This window comes from Sceloporus occidentalis, unplaced genomic scaffold, assembly GCF_023333645.1.
Source record: "Sceloporus occidentalis isolate IW3139 unplaced genomic scaffold, rSceOcc1.0.p SCAF_7, whole genome shotgun sequence".
In the NCBI taxonomy this organism is placed as follows: Eukaryota; Metazoa; Chordata; class Lepidosauria; order Squamata; family Phrynosomatidae; genus Sceloporus; species Sceloporus occidentalis.
In genome coordinates, this window is record NW_028316987.1 from 774,923 (window position 1) to 789,722 (window position 14,800).

Consider the following 14,800-nt stretch of genomic DNA (forward strand, 5'->3'; position numbering starts at 1 on the left):
TCGTTCAGCAACGTTTTACCTATGTAAGTGCCTCTGTGTGATAAAGTCCTAAGATTATAACTTCCTTTTAAATTATATAGTGGCTTGTTTTAGGTTAAATTTGTAAAATTGAGACAACTATAATGAATAATTTGATGTAAGCTTGTATAAAGATTAAATCAGAAAGAAAGAAAGAAAGAAAGAAAGAAAGAAAGAAAGGGCTGCAGTCAATGGTCACAAGTATGGGGTCTCTCCATTGAAAAAATGTAATTGGCAGTCGTCCCTCACAAGATACAGTACACTAAAAAGCTCTGATACAGACTGTTATCTTCAAGAGAAGCTATTATGAAGTACCAAGGGGCAGTGGCATTACTAGCTGGTGTGAAGGGAGTCACCTAAGAAGGGCACACATTCGTCTCTCTTGCACCAAAGAAGCTTGCGCCTAGTGTAAGGGGCACTCCCTGCACACACACACACCGCAGTGATGCCAGTGCCAAGGGGAACACTATTTAAAATTTGAATCTTAAACTATTACTCTACAACAAACAGGAACTGAAATTTAGTACACTGAAATTTGAAAACTTGTAAACTGGTACATTCTTGCACTTTTCTCACTTCGATTAAAGTAATCTTCAACACCCCTAAGTCAAGCTACACTCGCAATGCTACAGAAAGTACTGGACAGAACTTACATGTTCTGGCTGGGACAGGAGTAGTTTCCAGCAGCAGCCTAATGTCTGCTGTTGCAGTTAATATAAGACAGACTCACAAGCTGATAAAATTCCAAAAGCAGCAGAGGCATGCTTTATTTCTTCATGAACTCCAGCACAGCATTCTAAGGCCTTACAAACACAGGAGCCTCAGCCCCTTAAATACTGTACAGCTGCAATAAAAGCACACTTGATTTAAAGAGGCATTACGCCACAGGTAGGCAAACTCCTAATTCTGTTGGCAAATAAAACACAGCTAGCCAAATAAAACACAACTGATTCTGCCTCTTTAGTGCAAGAAGAATTTATTATCTTTCTTCAAACCCTGACAGATTGCTGCTGTGCAAATGAAGGAATCCACTTTCTAATTTACCCAGTCCAAGTGCCTTGTCCCCTGCTTCCCAAAGAGGCTAACCAGATATCTGTATGAAATCCAGTTTCCAGGGGCTACAATCTGATTTTGTTGTTAACTGCCCTAAAGTCCACTTTGACCTATGGTAACCTTATAAATGAGAGACCTCCAAGTCACAATATTTAAACATGGGAGTTTATCACACGGGAGGAATTTCTCTTAATTTCAAATGAAAAGAAAGTGGGGCCAGAACGCATTCACATGAATTTGCTAGTTCAGCGAATTTACATGAATTCGAATTGCGTTCGAACTGACTTCCCATTGCCCGAAAATAGCTTGCCATTGCCTGAAATTGCGTGTGATCACCTCTCACGCAATAACGTTAAACCCATGATTGCGTTTGGATTGCCATTGGATTATGCTTCCAATTGTCGACTTTCTATTTGCTTTATTTTCACATTATTGCTCTTTGGCGCAAATGCATCTGAAAAACAGCCCGCATTTGCGCATTTTTTATGAGGAGCCCTAAGTGCCTGTACTGCAGCCACTCACTCAAAACCACAAGGTTGCGAGTTCAATACCAGCGAAAGGGCTCAAGCTTGCATCCTTCTGAGGTTGCTAAAATGAGTACCTAGATTGTTGGGGGCAATTAGCTTACAGTTGTAAACCGCTTAAACACTGTTAGTTCAGTATGAAGCGGTATATAAATGAAGCTGTTTTTGTTTCTACTTTTAAAATCCCGTTTCGGCACAGGATTTGTCAAGTGTGAAAAGGCGCTGGGCTGATTCCAGGGCAGTTAAGAACAGAGGTCTGCCAATAGCAGTGTGACCAGATGTCCTAACTGCAAAGGAGGACAAGGCACCACAAAATGTAGGACATTTAAGGAAAATGCCTTCCCCACTGCCATTCCCTTCTCCTTTTGTGGTATGTCTTTTTAGATGCCTAAAAAGGGCAGGGAACTGTCAGATTAACTAACAATTTGTAGGCTGCTCTGAGTGAGGTATAAATACAATAAACAAATAGATAAATAAATAAATAAATAAATAAATAAAATACTAACATAAAAGTAAATTCATGCTTCTCAGTCATGCTCCAAATGGAGGACATTGTGGAATTCCTCCTGGACAGAAGGCTGGAAATGGAGGACAGGTCCTGGAAAAGGAGGACATGTGGTCACCCTGCACACATAGAAACCCTGGCTTCTTAGTCCTGCTCAAAATGGAGGACACTGTGGAATTCTTCCTGGAGAGAAGGCTGAAATGGAGGACAGGTGCTTGAAAAGGAGGACATGTGGTCATCCTCCAATCAAATAAATAGAAAACCATCCTTCAAAATGTTCAAAATGGAGGACATCCCTCCTGGACAGAAGACTGAAAATGGAGGACAGGTCCTGGAAAAGGAGGACTTGTGGTCACCCTCCACTCAAATAGAAACCCATCCTTCAAAATGTTCAAAATAGAGGACATTGTGGAATTCCTCCTGGACAGAAGCCTGAAATAGAGGACAGATCCTGGAAAAGGAGGACATGTGGCCACCTGGCCACCAGCCAAGCAAAGCCCCACCTCATGGGGGCGGGGCTTATTTAGAGCCACGCCCCTGCCTTCTCTAGAGGAGGGAGGAGGAGGAGGAAATGAAACCAATTCAGCCCAAAGAGAGAGAACTGCGCATGTGCAGAACTGACGCTGAAGTTTTGAAGAAGTTTTTGGAGGAGCACAAAACGAGTTTTAAAGTGAGTATCTGAGCATCTCTCTTATTTGGGGACTGACTGGGGCTGGAGATCTACTTTGTGCCTAAAATAATGGGGATCCCAGGGCTAAACAAGTCCAATTCTATCCCAACTCCAGTAACCCCCATTGAATCTATTATGTTGATTCACCATTCAGCCATTCATTGAGTGGGTCTGCTGTGGCTCAGCAGTTGGGTTTTTAACCCACTCTGATGCTACATTGCAGAATTAAAGTAGTCTGATACCACTTTAATTGTCATGGCTCCCTCCCTCCTATGGAATCCTGGGATTTGCAGGTTATGGTGGCTAAATAGCTACAGATCTCAGAATTCCAGAGCATTGAGTCAGTTGAAGCGGTTTCAGACTGCATTGATTCTGCAGTGTAGATGCAGCCCCCAAAGAGTGGGATGGATGGGGGGAAATCAGAGAAAGGTTAATGGATGGGAAAAGACAGAATTAAAAAACTTTGAAAGGAGTAATTCAGGGGCTACAGCCCTGTCAATACTTAACCTGAATATAAATCCTATTGAATTTAATAGGATATAAATCCTATTGAAAGTAAGTGTGGAGCTTACTTCTGAGCAGACAGGCATAGCATTGCACTGACTGCCAGTGTGAAAAAGTGTGTCTCCTTGAGAGGAAGAATGAAGGGCCAGAGTTCTATTTATTTATTGTATTCATACCTTGCTCTTTAGAAATGTCAGAATGGCTTACAAATGTCAGCCCTTATCCATGGATTCAAGCATCCACAGCTTGAAAATATTAAATATATATATTTGTATAAATTCCAATAAGCAAACTTTGATTTTGCCATTTTGTATAAGGGGCACCATTTTACTATGCCACTGTATTTAATGGGACTTGAGCATCCATGGATTTTGGTATCCATTGTGGGGTCCCAGAACCAAACCCCAGCGGATACCAAGGGCCCACTGTATTACATTATATTGTAAATGTTGAGACTGTGGAGTAAACCTGTTTTTATCTGTGTGATCTTTTCTGATCTTTTTAGTATGTGTAGGTTTTGCCATTTTAAACTGAGACGCCTGTTAATTTTGGGGGGGTTTAAAATGGTACTTAACAGGCCTTTACAGTTTGCAGTTAATGTTGTATTTAGGTCTGAAGCTATAGGCAGGGGAGTATGCAGCCCTCCAGATGTTGTTGGACTGCAACTCACAGCAGGCTTAACTAGCATAGCCAACTGAGAAGCATACTAGAAGTTACAGTCCAGCACCATCTGGAGGGCTGCATCCTTGCTATAACTTCTATAGGGAACATAGTATAGCGTAACTGTCCAAAGGGTTGAATGAAGTAAGCTTTATTCCGGTAGGTGGACAGATCAGAACAACTAAAATGGGGGTGACCATATATTAGCTGAGTGTTATATGTGAAGTGAAGAAGGATTTCTTCAGCAGGGGCCCTTTCACACTACACTATTATTGCACTACCTTCTACAGTTGCCTGTCCATTTTTGTGGACTTGAAAGAAATCTGTGCCCCTTGCCCATTTGCAGGTGCATGCCACCATTCAAGCAAATGGGGCTTGAATATCAGTGAGTTTCTGTTTTCGCGGGGGGGGGGGGGGATGGATTTTAACTGCCCTGTCAACATCCTCTAGACCAGTGGTTCCCAGCCTGTGGGTCGGGACCCCTTTGGGGGTTGAATGACCCTTTCATGGGGGTCGCCTAAGACCATTGGAAAACACCTATTTAATTACAGTTATGAAGTACCAACGGAAATAATTTCATGGGTTTGGGTCACCACAACATGAGGAACTGTATTAAAGGGTCACGGCATTAGGAAGGTTGGGAACCACTGCTCTAGACTAACCGACAAAGTCCAGAATTCCATAGAATGTTTCTATGGCAGTTAAAATGGAATATAATGCTATAATTTCATAACTCCACTGGGTCTCTCAGCCTCAGAGAACGGCAAACCCTCTCTGAAGAAACTTGCCAAGAAAACCTGCAAACGACTTAAAGGCAAGCAACACAACTGGTCATATCCACAGTGACTTGTGAGCTTAGTTCCCATCTAGCTTTGTGGGTTGCCTCACTTACTTGAGAAATCGAGGGAGGTTCTTTTATTTTATTTTGATTATTTTCTGCTCCGCAGTGATCTTTTGAGGCATGAATTGGATCATTTTAGGTTGTGTGAATTTATCTGTGAAGGCTGATGAACAGAGAGCCTTGTCTTTGGCAAGCAGCTGTACTGGGTGGCTTCTGGAATCATATGATTCTTGCCAGCTTGTTGGGCGGGCAATGGCTAAAAGGCCCTTAGTGTGAGCAGAACTGTGCGTGGCATTCAGTTGCACAAATAATGAAGATGGGATGATGGGGAAAAGAGTAACTATGTTGTGTGCTTTGTCTCATTTTTCTCTTTCCAGGGGTGATGGTAAATCTGAGAGAGAGACATTTTTGTCCTGTTGCTGTGTGCCAACCTTTTCCCCCCGTACTACATGCCCATGGCCAAGAGTCCTCTGCCCCACAGGAAACTGGTAGAAGAAGAAACACGGTTGGTGCTAGAAGCATTTCTGGAAAGGGCTGTCTACAATGGAGGGGCAGGAGCCCTAGGCCATGTCGGCCGTGGCTACCATGATCCCCAAAGTTACATGTACAGGTAACTGGTGGTGTTTGTGTGCATGTACCATATATACTTGACTATAAGTCGACCTCATGTATAAGTCAAGGGCAGGTTTGGGGGCCAAATTATGGATTTTGATATGACCCATGGATAAGTTGAGGGTAAAACTTAGGGGCATGTAACCAAGGATGTAAATGATGATGCAAAGAAAAATGATGCCAAAGAACTTTAAAAATTCTGGCAGGCATAATTGTTTGTGCTCTTTCTAAAGGCTGGGTGGATGATAGAGGGGATCCATGCTTGTTTTTGGTGCTCACAAGGATGGACTAAGCTCTTGCCTTTTATTACTTTATTCAGAGAAAGGGGATAGTTCTTTTTTTATCTATATGAGTTAAAGTACAGTACTTACATTGACCTGTGGATATGTCGACCCAGGTATTTTGGGTCAATTTTTGACTAAAATTTCTAGACTTATACATGAGTATATACAGTATATGTATTTTTTAAAAAAAATTATTAGGTATATCTTAATAAAACAATAAAACACATACATTTTCACCTATGATGATATAACTTTCTCCTATAGAATTCCTGATTTGATTGTATCTTTCACCTTGTTTATATCTTGCCCTATTAGTAATTAAATTTCATTCCTCTAATCCAGTGATTCCCAAACTTTGGTCCTCCAGATTTTTGGACTTCATCTCCCACAATTTCTGACTGTTGGCCGGGTTGGCTGGGGCTTCTGGGAATTGTAGTCCAAAACCCTTAGAGGACTAAAGTTTGGGAATTGCTGCTCTAATCATTGAAACATTCATAGCTTAACAAATACTTGACTTCCATCTAATTGAGTTGTTTATATTTCTTTTTCTTCTTTTGTATTTTCCTTATTCTTAATCTTGTTTCTGGTTACTAACCCTAATTATAAAGAAAAGAGATCTACAGTCTTTTCATTTACCTTATTCTTCTCTGCTTTAGCCAAAAATTAAACTTCAAATTCAATTTCTTTTTAATTTCTTCCATTTGCAGCCCTTCTTTTTTACTGTAGGTCTTTCACTTTTTAGCTTTTTCTTTTCACTTCACATAGATTGGATATATTCTTCCAATTTTCTTCATAATCATTTATTGATTTATAACTGAGGTATATAGTCAGTTTGTGCACATGTGTGTGTATGAAGTTTTGTCCCCCTGGAAAGGGAAATGAAATGCAGGAAACTTAATGGTGGGATTTGGGCAGAAATCTTGGTTTCTCTGAAAGGGAAGACAATCCTGAAATGTCAAATTCTGGGCTGGGATTTAGGATTCTGTGGAAGAAATGTAATTCACAAGAAACTACAAGAGTGACCCCACCGCCCCCAGGGAGCTCTAGGAGTGTTCTTCTGGTTTCTCTTTGGAAAAAGGAAGGAGACCTGTCACACCTGAAGAAGAAGGAAATTGAGAGATGGGGTCTTATGATCTTTAGGCAAGGATGGACTGAAAATTCTCCAGTGGTCTTCAGAAGAGGCACATCTTTAATCTGTTGATTCAAAGCAAGTGGTGATTTGAGTCAGGGCCATTTTAATGGTGACACCCTGTCCTTGGAATGCCCTCTTCAGTTTATATGCAGGGGGTAGCTGTGTTGGCCATGTAGTAAATTCAAACAAAAATCCATCAAACAGTGATACCTTTATTGCCCAACCGAAGTGCACAATATACTTGTTGCAAGCTTTCAAAGCTCCACTGGCTTCTTCATCAGTCAAGATGTTACATACCAAACAGGAGAAAAATTAGAGAGTTTTGTTATTTTAGTATGGAAGGGGGAGAAAAGAAGACTGTTTTCTTTGCCCAGATCTTTGAGCTGCTCTTAGTGGAGTTTTAAAGAAAGAAAAATTACTGACTTTAATTTTAAATGTTTCTCACAACAACGACTATTCTTATTGTTCTTTTCCTTTCAATGTGATGTCTGTTGCTTGTTGATGTTGTTGTTGTTGTTGTTGTTGTTGTTGTGTGCCTTCAAGTTGTTTCTGACCTATGGCTATCCTAAGGTGAACCTATCATGGCGTTTTCTTGGTAAGTTTTTTCAGAGGGGATTTGCCATTATTGTCCTCTGAGGCTGAGAGAGTATGATTTGCCCAAGGCCATCCAGTGGGTTTACATGGCGGATCTGTGATGTACTGTTTTTATGTATTTACTTTACTGGGTTGCTGCTTTAGAAATGACTGTATGTTAGAAGAACAAGAGAACAAATGCATGTCAATAAATATAAAATGTATGAGACTGGACAGTTGAAGCAAAAGTCCAAGACTACAGTTGGGGGACGGGATGGGATGGGACGATTTGTTATTGTTCTACAACATCCATCCAGCATAGCCAGTGGTCTTGCTGGGTAGGGGATCATGGAACCTGTCGTCCAAAAGGGTAACATTTGCAAGCTCTTATCATTCCATTTTTGGTGCCTTTTTGTTACTGCAGACCTCCGAATGAACATGCTCAACATTGCCCAGCATGGACTGCTGTCCATGAGGAAATTAACCGTGTGGAGGAGAAAAAACATGGCTTCCACACCAGCTTCAAGCGCTTGTTGCGGCGTCGACCCAGCCCACAAAAAAACCCTGACAACCTGCCTGCTCCCAAGGACTCCTTAAAGCGGTCCAAGGCAGGAGGTGAAGCTGGAGAGAAGGCCCGCCAGAAACGCAGTTTCTCCTTCAAGAATCTCCTGAAGAAGAAAGGAGCTGCCTCCGTGGAGACAGAGAGCCCCCTTGTTTACCCCCAGCGTCCAAACACTTTGCCTCTTGCCCACTGCTACTGTAGAAATCCACCAGCAGAACAACAGGAAGGCCAGGCAACTGGTAAGGAAATGCCAGAGACATGGCTTTGACTTTTCTCACTTACCCAGATGCCTCCTTACTTCAGTGAGAGGCATCCTGACTCATGCCTCACCCAGTGATCATTTTTTAAAAACAAAATGGGTGGAGTGAGTTATCGTACACTACGCGTACCTTGGTTCTTTGAAAGAAGGTCAGGGTACAGTGTTGTTTTATCTTTCCAAAGTCCATCTTGGACAAGGATTTGAATCTTGGTATCACCACTTGCAGGCCTAGTGTTCTAGATGCTGTACTGCATTATGTCCTCTGCTGAAGAGCCGTAAACAATCCCGTAAATGGTTGCAAGGCTCAGAGGCAGTTTTAGAAGGGATTCAGTTACTTATTATGGTATGTTCCTTCCCCAGGATTTTTGTTTGCTTCTCTATTATTACCTTTCTGTTTTGCTCCCTGAGAGCTTAAGGTAAAGTGTGGCTCTTCCCCTGTTAAGCAGTTTAGGTTGAGCTATAATGTACTGTCTTTGTGCAGCACTTGGATAAGTTACCTTTTGGACTACAACTCCCAGAATTTCTGAGCCACCATGACCCCATGCTGGCTGGGGGATTCTGAGGGATGTAATGAAGAAAGTAACTTTTCCAAGCTCTGTTTGTGTGTGATGGGCCCAAGATCTGAGCTTGTCTAGGCATTTATAGGTCCTCTGGCATAATTCTCTGATCAGCTTCTGGAAGGTGTTGAGCATAGAGTTGCACTGGAGAACCTAGGAATTCCTCGAGAGATGTCCACTCAGGTTAAAAAAATAGTGGTTTTTTTTATTTGCAGGTTTCCCAGTTTCACGAGGGTCCTGCATCTCTAACCCCAGCAAATGTGGATGGCCCATTGTAACAGCAACCTGGTTCTCTCACTCTGATTTGGCTTGATTTGGTTGCTTTTTTGCTTCCTGCCTTTTGAAGTGTTCTGTGTAACTCAAAAGTTAGCATATCTTTTCCCCAGGCAGAAGTTGGTCATGGAAGAAGTATTATCTAGTGCTGACACTTAACATCTGCTGTCCTGTTTTTCAATGAATATTATATTTCACTAGTCTGAAATTTGCTTGTGGTTTTGTGCTCTTTACTTTCACAGCTTTCTGTACTTAATTCCAGATACTGATGCTGAGGGTGCTGAGTTTTACACACTGGTGGCCCAGAAACTGGACCATTTGGTGAAACAGCAACAGTTAATCAGCCCTGCGGCAGCGAAAAGTTTACCTTCTTCCAAGCATCAGATCAACAAGCTTCCCACAGAAGCACTATCCAGTACACAAGGTACTAACTGTATTTACTTGATTCAGGGTTAGCCCACCCTGTCAAAAAGTCGTCTCTTCTTCTTGCCTGGACCAGAGCCTGAAAAACTTACTTTTTTGCCCTACCCGAATTCTTCAGCCAACATGGCCAGTAGTCATGCTGGATGGGGCGGGGGCGGGGGGGGGGGGAGGAATCTGGAAATTGTAGTCTAAGGTCCAAAACACACTGCAGAAATAACCCAGCTTGAGACTGCTTTAACTGCCCTGGCTCAATGCTAGGGATTTCTGGGAACTAGTTTTGTGAGTCATTTAGCCTTCTCTGTCAGAGAGCTCTGCTGCGACAATAAACTACAATTCCCAGGATTCCCCTAGCACTGAGCCAGGGCAGTTAAAACGATCTGATTTCTGCAGTGTATTTTGGACATAAATTTATTTTCCAAAGATCTGGAATTAGTATCCAGAAACTTCTCTTCTTGCTCTGAACAGTACTGACTAGTGGGGCCATGTTTTGTAGCATGGTGACAAAAGCAATGAGGGAGGCATGGTTGTCTAAAATTAGGTTCCAGCAGGTAATGAAGCAGGCTTAAAGAAAGGAATAATGGCAATCTATAAAACACAAGACTGCTGCAGATTTTATCTTCCTTTAATCTCTTGTCTCATTATCCTTACCTGTGTAGTTTCTTGGAATTTCTTTCTGCTCACAGTTAATTCAGAGGAGCTACCAGGGGTACTGGATGAGAAACAGAAAGAGCAGATCCTCCAGAGGCTGATTGCAATCCTTGAAGAGCAGGCTGGAGTTATCAATGAGAAGGTATGAAACTGCACTCTTGTAGTTTAGAAGACTTCAGGGTTCCATCCACCTATGCCCTTTTCCAGGATACTCCATTAACTTTGAGGTTTCTGCAAACCTTGCTGTTTCCCCAGTTCTTCTACTTCCTTTTTGTCCATGGATACACAAGGATACACATTTGAGAATTAGTTTTGTACGAACTTCTTGCTTGGATTTTTTGGTGATTTTTTTCCCCGCTGAAAGCTGCTTCACTGCAGTTCTCTCCCCTTAATTCTAGTTTTGCTTGTGTACAATGGTAGATGAGTTTGCTCCATCTTCTGCAAGAAAACCTTCCAGATGTTGTGAAGACAGCTATTGCCTCCCAGCTTAACCTTTTCTTTTCTAGAGAGGACACACATAGCTCTTAGAGCTACTTTACATAAACCGTGATTTGCAGATTGCTTTCCATCAGTTACTGTCCTCTTCTGGATTTGCTTTTATTTGTCCATTTGTTCTGTAAAATGCAAGTCTTGGTTTTCTGTGGCAGAAATTGGGAATGTGTGGCCCTTGAAGATATACTGATCTGCAGCTTCCATCATCTTTAGCCAGCATAGCTCAGGGGGAGGATGATGGGAATTGTAATCTAGCAATTTAAACAGGAGCTACATGTTTGCCATCAGTGAGCTAGATGAGGCATGAAAAATAGAAAGGACATATATCAGCCCTTGGATTGTGTCCATGTATGTTATCCAAGCATGCTTATGGTTCTAATTCTTAAGACAGAGTAGAACTTGTCAGGTGCTCCATTTGTTGCTGAACTACAAATCCTTGTAATCCTCAGTATTCGCTATTTGACTAAGGCTACTAGGCTTAACAGTTCAGCAACATCTGAGGTGCTGCACAGTTCCCATCTTGGCTTAGAGGGTCCTCCAGATTTGAATTCACGCTTCACTCACATGGTTCACTCTCACATATCAACTCTTATGGTCTTTTCCTCTTTTCTTTATTTGGCAGATTGAGGCTGACCCATTTCTACGCAACTCCATCTCCCGCCTTTCATATGGCAGCTTCTCTCGCCTGGCTGAGGCCTTCACCTCACGTGCCCCACCTGGTGTTTCCAGCCCCCAGCTGGCCAAGCTGGCTCTCACCATGGAGCTCACACGAAAAGTGGCTGGCATCAACAGCCATGCAGTCCATACCCTCATGGGCTATAGTCTGCAGTATATGGATATGTTTATACCTTGGTTGCAGCAGCAAGGTGGCTGGGTAAGTGGGGAAGCCTACGGCATTGGAAACTTTACTTGAGCAGGGCTACAATCCTTCATTTTCTTAAATCACAGAATGGGGAAGCCTCAACTAGCAGACTAGATGTGTCCCACAGGAATACTACATCCAGCTTGTGGCTTGTTTTGCTGCTATCTCTGGTCAGTGATAAGTGGTTATTTAAAACCCAAGAATATATCTGTGGGAGACTGAGCTCTGACTTTCAGACTGAGAATCTGTTGCACTGGAATATTACTTCTGAATAAATATGCATAGAATGGGCTGTGGGATGTTTGGGAAATATCTAAATGTGTGAGAATTGCATGTGGCCCTGCCTATTTCATTTTGTCCCTGCTCTCTGTGCCTTTAGCCACACCCACTGCTGGAATATGGTCCATGAGATATTCCTAAATAGGAATTTGTCCTCTTCCCCTGTCTTATAACAAGTTCCATGACAGGTGCCCATAGCATTGGGCAAAGGTCAAGGAGCAATCCCATGAAGGAAAAGGTGTGAGAGAGAGACCTGTGCATGTACTTGTGGAACAATTGGCTGCTCTTGTAACCACAGTTATCTAACCTCTGAGAGAGAATTTATTTGTACACCTGTTCTTATACTAGTAGGGCACCAATGCACATCATGCCAACCCCAGCACCTACCTAGTCTGGTGCAACTGGACCCACTGCTGTGACATGGAGCCACCGCTGCCAACTTCTTGTCTATTGCCATTGTGCTGTTCTCCTTGTAGGCCTCTACCATGGCCTGTAAGGTCGGAAACGAGGTGCCTGGCTTCACTCACATGGCCAAGCACAGCCTTCCAATATCAGAGGCTATGACTGGGGACTGCAAGGAGATTGGTGGCAGTGGTAGGTGAGGGGACATGATGCCATCTGAGCTACCAGTTGTGGTGGGTTTTCTGGGAAACCCCACCACAAACAGCTGGCCTAAGGGCTGATTGGGCCAAGTTTGGGCAGGATTTTCTGAAATGGCATCCAGTATATTCATTCCCAGCCCAAGGCTGCTGATCTACATTGTCTAAATAGGTTGATGACAGGCTGGGGAAAAACAGGCCTTTTAGTCCATGTGTACAGTCCCTAGTGTCCCAACAAGTTTCCAGCCCTTATCACACTATAAGTGACACAATATATTTTCCTTATACCAAAGAGATTTCTGTTAGGCAAATGGTGGGATTTGCCTAATAGGCAATTCCCTGTCCAGCCTTAATTCTGCTTCTATAAAATGGAAATAAGTGACATACTTGTCAGCAGTGTTGTATCCCATTGTGTGAGAAAGGCGGGATATAAATCTTTGAAATAAAATAAAATAAATAAAAATAAGCTTCTTGACCACAAGCCCTCCTAGACTCTTTAAGAGCAATCTGGTTCACTAGCAGATAGGCTCATGCTAGAGTTACTGAGTCATGGGTAGCTCCTAGCAGGTAAGTCTTACACCAAAGAATCTCAATTGAGACTTTTTCATCCTTCTGGACTAGAGTTTCTTTCCTGAGTTCTGCCCCCTTTCTTGTATTATGAACACCTTAAACAGTTAATCTAGATCCTAGAACTCAATGTTTTCTCATTTGACTGTGGCTTTGGGTCTTGCCTAATGTAAAGATGGCTAGTTCCCCAGGGCAAGTTGCACCTCAGGATTCCAGTTTAGGAATTTGTAGTCTGATGGGTTCATGGGTGATAGAAGAAAGCTTCAAAGATGCAAATGAATCTTTGAGATGCTGTAGAAATGACTGATAATTATGTATTTTTTCTCTGTAGGAGAACATTGTAGCCCAGGATGAGATATTTGACCTGCAGCTTGACTAGCCCTCGGCCAATTGTCTTATGACTGGGATAGAGAAGAGAGTATGTTCTTGGAAGTTTTTTTCTGAAAAGAAATTACTGCTGGTGGAGCTGGTAGCTTTTTAAAGAATTCCTCAGGAAAAAAAAATCCATATCCATCTTCTCCCGCTTCCAAGGTAAAGACCAGATAAGGAAGACGCCTTGGTTCTAGGAACAATGGATGGAGTTTGGCTTTTACTCTACTCCTAGGATCAAGAAATCAACATTAACCAGTTCTGAGGAAGTGAACTTGAGACATCAACAATAACACTAATTGACATGTTGTATATGGCAGTACTTTTTTCTGGAGAATTTGGAGTTTTGTTTTTAAATATGACACTTTAAATAGATGGAGGAAAAGGGAACAGGCAAACAAGCTGGTTCAAATTCTACTTGGCTGCTGTAGAAAATGACTTGTTAGATGTACTCTATTCTCGGCAACAGATTTCCCCAATCAGATGCCCTCTGTATATTTGAACTGCTATCCCCTCTGACCATTGGCCATGCTAGCCTGTCTAATGTAAGTTTTATTTCATATGATCTGGTGTGCCTCAAGTTGGAAAAAGCTGCACAAATTTTAAAAGTTCTGTGCAAAATGAAACAATTGCTGAGATTTCAAGGATTAATAGGAGGAATATAGTTCCCCCCCCCCAGTTAAAATTTCTTTGCTTTTTACCTGCTAATTCAAAACACTGCGATATGGTGCTATGCAACTATGTAAGTGATATCAATGTGCCACTTTACTCTCAAGCAAATGTGCATAGGATTATAACTTAAAGAGTCCTAAAAGATGGCTTGTTCTGTCATATGTATGTTTGGTAATTGAGACTTTACTTAGAAGCTGTTTTATGGATTCCCTGCTGTTGCAGGTCAGATAAGCAGTGGCTCAAAGCAGTGCCTTTGTGCTGACTTTATTTTATAAGATCCAGGTGGAGGTCTTGTTTTCCTAAACTTTTTAAAAGAGGAGTCTTCAACGTTAGCTCTGATTGTAATATTTGAATATTTTTTTTTGTTCTGCTGTTTTTATAATTATTTATTTGTATGTGTGGTTTTATTACTTGTTAATTTTCTTAGGTTATGGGAGATTTTTAGAGTTTGAAGAGTGGAATCAGAATACTGTACATGGAAAATGTATCCTATACACCTTCTAGGTGAATATATATATATATATATGCTCTGAAAATAATTTAACTCTCAAACTCAGGGATGTGGGAGTGTTTCTGTGAAATGCCGAGAGCTACTCTGAAGCACTGATTATTTTAAAATAAAAATTGTCAGTCTCAAAAATATTTTCCGCAGCTACTTTTATTGATGTCTGCAGCTTTAATCTCTGTAATGTTCCCTTTTGCCATAGCAACCTTCCTTCTGCTTTGCCCATACCTTCATATAAAATTTATTATATGGCTAACTATATTTATACAAGGCTTCCCAGCAACGTTGTTTTGAGTGATGTGCAAAAGAAATGAAGGGGAAAACCCCTAAATGTATAGTGTCATAAAATAACAATGT

At 41.8% G+C, this 14,800-nt stretch overlaps 1 protein-coding gene across 3 annotated transcripts; it reads left to right on the top strand.

Moving 5' to 3' along the window:
* The first annotated feature begins 2,670 nt into the window (after positions 1-2,670).
* LOC149308969 (uncharacterized) lies at positions 2,671-14,578 on the top strand. 3 transcript variants are annotated; one of them, XM_089531524.1, is made up of 7 exons: positions 2,671-2,770; positions 5,153-5,385; positions 7,801-8,177; positions 9,290-9,451; positions 10,134-10,240; positions 11,213-11,464; positions 13,229-14,578. In XM_089531524.1, exons 2-7 carry the CDS (start codon positions 5,225-5,227, stop codon positions 13,274-13,276), a joined length of 1,107 nt encoding a protein of 368 aa, XP_089387650.1. In that variant the 5' UTR covers positions 2,671-2,770; positions 5,153-5,224; the 3' UTR covers positions 13,277-14,578. The 3 variants fall into 3 exon arrangements, with proteins under 3 accessions (XP_089387650.1, XP_089387648.1, XP_089387649.1); XM_089531522.1 differs by lacking the exon at positions 2,671-2,770 and adding an exon at positions 4,651-4,748; XM_089531523.1 differs by lacking the exon at positions 2,671-2,770 and adding an exon at positions 4,680-4,783.
* Positions 14,579-14,800: the final 222 nt, after the last annotated feature.

Bases quoted from the DNA above. Each gene is read 5' to 3' on its own strand.
- LOC149308969 (XM_089531524.1), top strand. From the start codon at position 5,225: ATGCCCATGGCCAAGAGTCCTCTGCCCCACAGGAAACTGGTAGAAGAA. The intron at 9,452-10,133 runs GTACTAACTGTA...TTCTGCTCACAG, and splicing joins AGCACTATCCAGTACACAAG to TTAATTCAGAGGAGCTACCA. The intron at 10,241-11,212 runs GTATGAAACTGC...TTTATTTGGCAG, and splicing joins CTGGAGTTATCAATGAGAAG to ATTGAGGCTGACCCATTTCT.